Here is a 10,818-nt window from a genome sequence, read left to right as displayed (position 1 = left end):
TCTTATTTTCCTTCAACTCCACTCCTTTTGCATTCTGAGAAGCTGGAATGGCCAACTGACCTTTTAGGTGTCATTAGTCTGCTACTGTGTTTTTGCTTGACTTCTTTATATCTTCTCCAAATGTAGTCATTGCAGTGTTTTCACTTTGTTGGTGTCATGTAAGGCTTTGCTCTGTGCTTTTTCTTTAATCGATTTTTTATTATCGCCACCTTGTGTCCAAAAACCCCCACCTTCTACTGAATATACTAGTCAAGGTCAGGATACACTATTTGTATTCTTGAATCATAAGTGTTATAATATGATTTACAGTCCTAGGGTCTCAAATGACTTCTCGACTCGTCAGGATCATTAAGGATGCCAAACAACACTTTTTTCTTCACCATCCCAGTTCTGCCCTCTCTAGCACAGTTACAATCATAACATACAATCATAACATAACATGTCCACACTAGCATAAGTATTCTAATTAAATTTTTGATAGCAATTGTAAGCCTTCCATGTAGTTGTATCAACTTCCTCCTGTGATGGCAAAACCTGTTGCTGTTGTGGAGTTATGTGCAGGTTTTGTTTTGTGTGTGTGTGGGTTTTTTTGGTTTTTACATTATTTTTATTTAGAGAGGAGTAACAAGTGCTAAAGCACCCATTTCTTTTGTGACATGAATACTTTCATGAAGCACAAATTAACTGCATGCTGTATGATACAACAAATTACTTGGTGTTCTCTTGGCTAGGAAGTATACTTTGAAATCCATTTTACCTAGGCATCTTTACGTAGGCTTTTTCTGGATCCAGCTCCTCTCCCAGTAAATTTGTCAGCAGTGATGCCCATACTTTCATTCCTATATCCTACCACCTTTCCATACTGGAAAGTGGGATTTTCTAGGCAAAGAACCTTTCTAGGCAAAGAACTTCTGTTTTATTATCCTAGAGGTATGAAATATTTCTTTTCTCTTTTCATGGCTGGCATCACCTCTCTAGGAGAAGATGTAAGATGTAAGCTTTAGAAGGCTTACAGTATTTGCCAGTAGAAGAGGGTCACTACAAGGAACAAAACTAGTGATGTGAAGAGCTTAAAGTAGAAGCCAGTTAGAAGAGGATATGTAGAGCTAGGAAAGGCCAAAAGAATGAAATGGAGGAAATAAAAGGGATCAAAATGGCAGCAAAAATAGGAAGCAGAAAAGGTATGATTTCCTTCTTGCTTTTTTAACTCCCTGGGAGTAACAAAGGGTATTTCCGCCCCCTTTTTCCCTCCATTTCTTTAATAAAAATTAATTAAAACAGAAATGATCCCATAAAACCCCAAAGACATAAAATACCACAAATACAACGCAGTCACTGACCTATCATACAAGTTGGTTCTTCCCTTATAATGAATACTTATGGAAAATAGAAAAGCTTTGACAGGTAATGCTTAAAAAGCTTGACTTCACAGTGAGTCTAGAGACAGTGGCTACTGCTTTGTGACCTAGAATGCTTGGTTTCAAGGTCCTTTTTCAGATGAGAAATAGAACTGAAATGGTGCTAGGATTAGTCAGAACTTCAGTATGGTTTTTTTCATTTTTTTCCTAGTAAGACAGAAGTGTTGAGCAGTGAGCTCTTTTAATAGGCATTGTGGATTGCAACAGCAGGTGGAACTAAGGTAGAATTTTGTGCTTGTACATCTTATAGAACAAACCACACTGGAATACAGGTCAATGGCACTGCTGTGCAATGTATGACATAGAGTTTTGTCTGTAGTGGGAGCATGTAACTGTGTTGTGATTTGGAGAAAAAAAAAACCTGTTTTATGTAAGAGTTTTCCAGTTTTCCTAGTTATCTTAGAATTATTCAGCTATGATCAGCAAAGAAGTAACTTAGTTACAAGTTTTCTGTTATTTAAATCTGAGTATGTTACCTACATGTGTTAAACATCTCTCTCTCTTCAATCTGGCCTCCTGCAGAAGCACTGGAGCTGGGCAGAGCAGTCCCAGCGCTGTCAAAAAGGAATGTTACCATTGCTTCAGTGGGAAAAAGGCTGAGCTCATAAATTCAGGGTGAAGACAATTCTGTCCTTTCCCTCTGTTCTCTTGGTAGTGTTTTTGTTCTTCTCCATCCAACAGCATGCTTAGTTACCATCAGCAGCTAGCTGGGTTGTATCTGTTCAGATACGAGTGTACTGAACACAGTTGCCTAGACCAAGGTCATAGCTTATCCCCTAAAGGAAAAATACTGCCCTTAAAAGAACACCCTTAGTGGGAAAGCTGTTCTGAACTTTTGTGTTCAATGTTGCATTTGAAAGGCAGGACAAGAGCAAGGCTCAAGAACCTGCTGTAACTCTTGACTCACATTTATCCACGCAGAAAAATGTATTTTTATTTTACAAAACATGATGTCTTGGGAGTTCTCTCTTCATAAGAATCTGGTGTCTATAGTCCCTAATCTTTTCCAACCTCAATACCTGTGATTCCTACTTAAGGATGCATCGGACTGTATGTCTTCCTTTAATTTGTTGGGGTTTTTTAATGTTGGTTTTGTTTTGGATTTTTTGTGGGTATTTTTTTTTAACACTGTGGTGCTATTGCAACATCAAGGAACTTTGGTCATGAAGAGTAATACATCATTGTTGCCACTGGGGGATTAACATTAAACAACACTGAAACTGCATACTCCTATTGCCTCTCCCAAAACCTATTTTTTTTTTTCAAAGTGTTTACTAGAACAGAAAACTAGCTGTACATTTAAATGTTAGTCTACTTGTGAGTAGACTCCCAAGTGTACTGGAGAAACAAATGAAAGTGCAAACCATGTAAATAAAATATTATGGGGTTGCTTTTTTTCAATTTGTCCCAGGGGATACACACATACGTGAAGTGCAATAATAGCAGTGTAGTTTTATATATGTAGTTTCATAGTCTCTTAACTCTCTGGCTTTTAAAAATTACAGGCAAGGCTTTCTTCAGGAACATAATTCTCTAGGTGATAATGTGCAGTTTAGTACTACATTGGTCCAGCTGAAGTCTTCTGGTATTCTGACCTACAATTAACAACAGTATTTTTGATGTAGAGTATGAGGCACATTTCAGAAAATCCCTGAGGCACCAATTAATTCTACAAATATTTTCTCAATAAAAGTTATCAGAGCAGCATTATGAGTTTTGTAAATTCATGAGGACATAAATTACTGTGAGATAAATGCTAGAGGGGAAATAATGGTTTCCAAAATCCTGAAAGTCCTTAGGTTTGTGTATCTGTCTGTCTAAAACAGCTTCAGGACTTAAAAAGTCCCAAAGCAAATTCTGTTACCACACTGGGCAATTTCTTTCCCTTCACTGAAGAAAGTCTCTTCTATTTTATTGGCACCAACTAGTTCCAGGAATTTGGCAGCATAGCAGCCTTGTTTTCTGGAGAAGTTTCCCAGCATTTACTGCATTCTCAGTCTTGGAAAGTTTTCATTGCAGTTGGCACAAACCCAAAGACTTCTTACACATTAAGTAGCCATATTCCCTGGATTCCTCTTACATTTGATGTATTGTGAAGCAGGGCCTGAGAAGAACCTGCCCAGCAACTACATCCCTGGCCTGCTAAGAGCTGGAACACTTGGCTTAGTGCCACAGAGGGGCTCAACCTAAGTATAGAGTTATGACAGGTGTGCCTGAATTTTGGCTGAAAACTGATTTCAGATATCAGAGGGGCAAGTAGTCCAGCAAACAAGAGCAGGCATGGATAAGAGAAGACTTCTGTTTCTTATAAGGAAGAAAGCCACTAGCTGCTAGATTGTTGAAGACATTAGATAGACACTGGTGAAGACCAAGGAAATGTTTGGGCTCAGGCAGGAGGCAGGAGTGACTTTGAGAGGTGATTGGGAGAGAAAAAAGCAGAAGCAGTCTCAAGACTTTCTGAGACCAGGTTGAGAATCCTGAAGAAGGAACAAGTGGAACTGGCTATCTAGGAAGGTACAAATAAACAAGAGACAGAACCGAGTTATTTGGATTAAGCATTGGGTCATGTGGCCAGACTAATCTGCACTTGTCCCAGGGGGAAAAAAGTGTTTTACGCAAACCTTACACTTGCCTGATCTTAGTTCAGTCCCTGGGACAAATTGCAGATGCTGATGCAATGTCTGCAAGCTCAAAGGCAATAGCAGCCCATCTGCAACCATGCCTATTTTATCTCAAAAGCAGCTTGGGATCTATATCAGCCAGGAGTTCCCTTGTTGCCAGAGGAACCTGTGGAGACCAAACAGCCCGGGTAATGCACACGAACAAGTACCAGAACATTAACTAAACATCAAACCAAAGGAACATACCTTGGCTGGTGACCTGAGGGGCAGCATCACCCCACTTCTTGGCTGTTGCAGAAAGTTGGATCTGAGGACAAGGCTGCTCTCCTAAGAAACTCTGAAAAGTTTAACTTAGATAAAACCACAACTGCACTCCTGCATTTTTTAGCATAACACAGTTGCTATTAGCTTCTCTCATAGTGTCGTCTTGGGCTATGCTTTTCTGACATCTCAGATATGAGATATTAAAATTTTCAGTGTGTGAGAAGGAAATGAAAAAGATGCCCTTGCCTGTTTCCTTAATTTGTTGATTCTTTTGAACAGGACCTATCTCCCTTGAAACAATTAAGTAGTGCCTCAGACAAGCTGCAAAACTAGTATAGCCAGGAAAGTACACCTGCTAGAATCACGAAAGTACAGGGATATGTATATGCACATGGTAAATCTGCTGCTGACACCCCATAGATTACTTAGAAGTGTTAAACTCAGCCTAGAAATTAAGTAATAGAGAGCAGTAGGAATTAACACGAGCATTATGCTTTTTGCATCACTTCTTGACTGGTGCTACAGAAATTGATGTGTGAGCTGAAGTGCAATTATACCAATACAGCAGTCAGGGAGACAACCTTCTTCAGACGTATGTAGCAGCTCCAGAGAAAAACAGAAAACCCATACTCCCTAAAAGCACTTAGGACCTCCAGTGTGACACATAGGTGCATCTGCAGTCCAGGGCCAGGACAAACTCATTTTGAACCAGAACTTCAAAACAAGCCATTGTTAATTAGTAATCTTTAGAGGCAGACCCCCCTCCTTGGTGCCTGGCAGTACTTCCTCATGTCCCCGACTAGCAGCAAAAACATTCTCCATTGCATCAGTTTTGATTAATCTTTACATGAGGAGATTCTCCTTTGCCTAATCAATTACATTCTATGTGGCCACTAGGACTTTGTCACTTAAGGAACATCAGCAACCCTGGGAGGTTTGAGTGATACACATAAAAATACAGTTAGGAAGAGGATGAAGAGTGATTCCCACACAAGTTTCTCCCTTATTTATTTGTTCCAGGACTTCAGCCATTATAAATTAACAATCTCCTCCTAGATTTAAGAGGCAAAGAGGACAAGAGAACAAACAAACAACAAATGAAAAACATTTTGGAAAAAAAGAGAAAGTCCAACAGACACTACAGTAAAATGTGTGAATTATTTGAATCATCTATTCTCACAAGAATCATGTGATAACACTAATTCCATTGGTAGTTGAGTCAAGCTTTTTCAATTGTCAGTTCATACTCAGTTGCTTCCTGAACATTCTTAAGTTGGCGAAGCAACCATTCTCTTTCTTTCCTTTGCTGTTAACAGAAAATAAGATATCATTTAGTCAATGTAATCCATTTGTATGCCACCTGCTAAAAATCAATCAATCAATCAATCAATCAATCACAAGAACTAACCAAACAACATACTACAAGGCATTATCAACCCAGATGGATTTTAAGTTAAGAAGCTTTTACTCACATGATGGGCAAGTTTTTCTGAGTTTCCAGCACACCCATGACCAGTACAGGTACAGGGCAAAACCCTAAACCAGTACAGAATCTGATGGCTTCACACTGACAGGACAGCCTGCAGAATCTAACTCCACTCCCTCCCTATCCTTTCTATAGGCTTTCCACAGGGTGCATCCCAATAATAAACATTCTAGGAAATTGAGTCCTCATGGTCCACAGAACAGAAAAATAAAGACCTGCATATGATCTCTTAATTTAAACTTTCCCCAGAAAACCATACACTATTTGAAGAACTTCACACGAGCATTTGAAAGGACCATCATTCTTTCTATAAGGCACTATGATTTGGATTAAATAAGGAAAGAATTAGATTTTTTGTCTAGTTTTAGTTAGCTTGCCAACATTAAGAAACTCCAGAATTTAAATAACTGATTTCTTCCCCTTCTTAAATTTCTCCTAAAGAAATCTATATTTTAAAAAAATATTTTTGCAGTAGTGTACACAACATGTCATGCAAATTCACAAGCTGGAGCAAGTACTGCATCCCAGCTAACCTGTGGGTAGGAATGGTACCACAAAGTTATCATCCAATTCATAAATATATGTTCTCCTGATAACTGGTAAAGTTGTGGAAATACTACATAACTGAAATATTCCCTTATCACTAGAAAGATCTGTATATATTCAGCACTGGTAGGAAAGCAATTACCACAAGAGCTTTATCAATTTTCTTCTTTCTGTTTTTTGCTGCTGGGAGATCTTTTATGCCTGGTATTCCAGTAACAAGACATGAAGGTCCACTCTTGAGAATTACTTCATCCTCCTCAGATAACTTCGAGGAAGCTTTGATTTCCACATTTGGGATCACCTTGTCACTTGGCTCTTCATATGATTCATATGATTCAGAGGCCAACACTGTGGAAAGCCTCCTTCGTGAAAATACAGCCCGAGAGCCTGAGCTTTTCTCTTTGTTTAATTCTTGCAAATCTAACACTGTTGAAAGCCGCTTTGGAGACATGTGAGGGATGTAAGCTTCAACATATGCTAATGATACTTGAGCTACTGGTCTACTTAGATTTGATTTTGGCACCGGAGAGTCATAAACTGTCTTGCTGGCATCTTGAGCTTTGATTGATTGATTTGTCAGATCTATAAGAGAAGGCATAGTTCTTGAAAGCATTGAGTCCACTGGAGTACTGTGTTTCACCATTCTCTTTTTCAGAGATCTTTTAACATTGAGAAAAGAATCTTCATCCTCTGACATCTTGAAGTCAGGTTTATTGCCTTGAAAAGATAAGAAAACGATGTCATTGCTCACACAGAGATGCCATGTCCAGGAGTTCAGCTGCTCCACAAACAAATCCAAGGTTTTTCTCTAGGCACCTGCATTATGTCTTTACATGGAATTTACCCTTCATATCAATGAGTGTTTTTCAAGAGTTTGGAACAACCATGTTGATAACAGAATATTTTTAGAAGACTGGTTGTCATACATACAACACTTATTCCTGTTGCAGCCCTCTGAATGTGGAGTTCCACGTGTGCTGGAATTTTTTAAAAATATATCATTAACTGCAACAACATTAAGACACAGTTTTGTCCTCCAGTGTATACTTTTAAGGCTGCAGCTGCTAACACTGGGTAGATAGATCAAAACTGTTATATGCAAAGGGATTACCATAATGTAGCAAAATAATCAAGATGTGTGAAAATGTTCTAGATTCAAATAATCATCTCTTCCCAGCAGGCTCACAAACCTCTTACTGCCTTCTTCTTACTTGACATTTGTCTTGCTTCTGACTTTATTGCCTAAACTTTGATCCTAAAACTACTATGTGCTGTGCAGTCCTGGTTCAACTGAACTTAAAACAAGGCATGGTTATTTTTGTTAGTAGCATTTCACCTACCGGTTTGCCTATGCCCAATAAAAAGAAACTTGTTACACATGGAGAAGCCTAAGATAAACATATTATAAACTGATACACTTAAGTATCTTCATTAGAGGAGGAATTAAGTACTTTTAGTAACTTGAACTCTGCTTTCACAAGGCAGTTCAGATATTTCATGCAGATTGGTTTTATGAAGCTCATCAAGAGGGCAAAATGTTTCAAGTCCTCATATTTGAAGTCCTATAGATTGAAGACCTTGTCAGGGGTGGGTGTGGTCACAAGGACAAAAAGAGGCACAGGATAAAAGGAAAGTATGTTTACTGAAATAAAAGGCATCAGTTCTCTGTTCCTTTTAGAAGTTTTACACCTGTGTATGCTTGGAGTTTAGCAGATACTCACATCTGCTTTTTGTTTCATAGAACAGGAGGCATTGTCTCCACAATGCAGCAAGTCAGGGGTCTTGCAGTGTCTTGGGATTTTTTTCTCCTTAGAAAAGGGGGGCCTGTGTATGAAAGAAACCCCCATATTCACTTTTATTTGGGTACCTATTTCTTTGCTCACTTCTTAGCAGTGATAGAGATTGTGTGACGCTTGTAAGTGACACTCAGCCTACAGACATTGCCTTTTACTTTTCCTATTCAGTCAGACTGGCTTCCCTCAGTCTTTATCATAGAGGTTTGCTGGCAGTAACCTTTCATGATTAAGCTTACAGAGGGAACAAAAATGAAGTTTTATGCACCCTCGCCCTCTGCCCAAGCTCATCCTTAACTATGGAGTTTGATGCCTTCACTTTACTCATTGAAGTTTAGATGATCAAATAGAAGATTTTTTTAAAGATAGTTATTAAAGAATTTGTTCAATCAAAGATTCTGAGAACAACAAAATGTTTTGTTTTGTTTCACACTTTCCTCTGCTTTAGAAACACATACATAAAAGCAACAAACTTATTTCTGTACAGTTCTTTTAATAATGCCTTTACCAACAAAGGAGGGGAGAAGTGTAAAACAACACAGAATGACAGACTGTTTTAGAATATTACAGTCCATCATTCAAAACATATCTTGCAGCAGCTTTCAAAACAGAGAACAGCCTTGCTAGACTTACCAGGTTCCCTCCAATATCTTCCTCTGCTTCTCAGGTGATTTGGCTTCAGCTGCTACTTCACTTATTATAGCCTTGATAGCCTCCCAACATCCTTTGCTGCAGAGACTCTCTAAAGGCAGCTTAAGTTTCTATAGGTATGTCAATGATAAAATGAAGACTAGGGAAAATCTGGGCCCACTCCTGAAGGAAACTGGAAAGAGGGTCATCCAAGACGTAGAGGCCTGTGTACTCAATGACTACTTTACCTCTGTCTTCACCAGCAAAGACTCTGGTCACAACCTCCATGTTACAGAAGCCAAAGGCAGGGACTGGGAAAAGGAAGATCCCCCCACTGTAGATGAAGAGCAGGTTTGAGACCACCTATATGACCTGAGGGTGAACAAGTCCATGGGACCTGATGGGATTCACCCACAGCTCCTGAAAGAACTGGTAGATGAAGTTGCAAAGCCACTGTGCATCATATTTAAAAAGTCATGGCAGTCTGGTGAAGTTTCTGTGGTGACAGGGAAAGGGAAACAACCAAAATTATCAAAAATGGAAAAAAAAGAAGACCTAGGGAACTACAGGCCAGTCAGTCTCAGCTCTCTGCCTGGCAAGATCATGGAGCAGATCCTCCTGAAGGCTCTGCTAAGGCACGAGGATAACGAAGGGGTGATTGGTGACAGCCAACATGGCTTCATTAAGGGCAAGTCCTGCCTCACTGATTTGGTGGCCTTTTATGATGGGGTCACAGCCTTGGTGGACAGACAAAGGCAGAGCAACAGATGTCATCTACCTGGATCTGTGCAAAGCATTTGACACTGTCCTGCACAACATTCTGGCCTCTGAACTGGAACAGTAAGGATTTGATGGATAGACCATTCATTGGATAAGGAACTGGCTGGATGGTCACACCCAAAGAGTTGTGATCAAGGCTCAGTGTCCAAATGGAGATGTGTGATGAGTGGTGTTCCTCAATGGTTTATACTTGGACCAGTGCTATCTAACATCTTTGCCAGCGACATTGACAGTGGAAATGAGTGCACCCTCAACAAGTTTGATGATGACAGCTGAGTGGTGCAGTCAATATCCTGCAGGGAGGGGGTGGTATCCAGAGGGACTTCTCAGGCTTGAGAAGTGGGCTTGTGCAAAGTGCATGAAGTTCAACAAGACCAATTGCAAGGTTCTGCACCTGAGTCAAGGCAATCCCATGCACCAATACAGGCTGGGAGGAGAAAGGATTGTGGACAGCCCTGAGGAGAAGGACTTGGGGGTGATCATGGACTAGAAACTTGACATTAGCTGTCAATGTGGACTTGCAGCCCAGAAAGCCAGGAGGGTCCTGGGCTGCACCAAAAGAAACATGCATCTTAGAATCATAGAATTGTTTGGGTCAGAAAGACCTTTAAGATTATCAAGTCCAACTGTTAACCTACAACTGCCAAGTCCAGATGGAGTATATCTGTTCCCACTCCAATTTTATTTTCTCGCTGCTTTTCTTGCCCAAAATAAACAAATGCTACAACTACCATGAAAAAGCTCTTATTTTAGGAGAATAAATTTATTGAGAATAAATTGAAGGTTGTTTTATTGCAGTCTGAATTTCACAGCATTTGCAGCCAACAACTGTGGAAGTGTGAGCATTTTATTTTGAAGCAAGTGATTTTAAAATATCATCTCTTAGATGAGAACTACATTGGTCTGAGATGGTATGGTTCAGGTGGATGACTGTAATTTTTGCCTACTAAGAAAAGCAGCTGAACTGCACCAGCCCCACTGAATTACAAGTCAGCTTGTAGGTGGGTGATGGCAAACAGCTGCTATCAAAACTCTGTAAAACACTCTCACATGTGTGAGGGAGAATGTGCACAAATATTAGGGTAGCCCCTTTTGACAAAGCATGACCGGTGGGACCGTTAAAAATCAAAGCTGATCAGACAGACCTAAACTGAGGGCTTTATGTGAGTCACCTGAGATTATTGAGTGCATCTAGTGCAGACAGAGAGGTGAAGGGCTGTTCTCACTGGGATTGAAATTGGGGTTCCAGGGAGTCTGGGCTTTTCAAGCTTAATCATAAA

At 39.8% G+C, this 10,818-nt stretch overlaps 1 protein-coding gene across 1 annotated transcript; it reads right to left on the bottom strand.

Moving 5' to 3' along the window:
- Positions 1-5,325: 5,325 nt before the first annotated feature.
- CCDC201 (coiled-coil domain containing 201) lies at positions 5,326-9,046 on the bottom strand. Its single transcript, XM_071736889.1, has 4 exons — positions 9,007-9,046; positions 7,676-7,683; positions 6,478-7,143; positions 5,326-5,609 (listed from the first exon to the last, which is right to left on the bottom strand). Exons 1-4 carry the CDS (start codon positions 9,044-9,046, stop codon positions 5,523-5,525), a joined length of 801 nt encoding a protein of 266 aa, XP_071592990.1. The 3' UTR covers positions 5,326-5,522.
- Between the last annotated feature and the right edge of the window lie 1,772 nt (positions 9,047-10,818).

This window comes from Heliangelus exortis, chromosome 2 (assembly GCF_036169615.1).
Source record: "Heliangelus exortis chromosome 2, bHelExo1.hap1, whole genome shotgun sequence".
In the NCBI taxonomy this organism is placed as follows: domain Eukaryota; kingdom Metazoa; phylum Chordata; class Aves; order Apodiformes; family Trochilidae; genus Heliangelus; species Heliangelus exortis.
The sequence above is the reverse complement of the archived record's forward strand: the minus strand, read 5'-3'. Positions and strand labels throughout refer to the sequence as shown.

Coding starts and splice junctions, on each gene's coding strand:
- CCDC201 (XM_071736889.1), bottom strand. CDS start 9,046: ATGGAGGTTGTGACCAGAGTCTTTGCTGGTGAAGACAGAG. Junction 5,610..6,477: donor AAATTGATAAAGCTCTTGTG/GTAATTGCTTTC, acceptor TTCTGTTAACAG/CAAAGGAAAGAAAGAGAATG.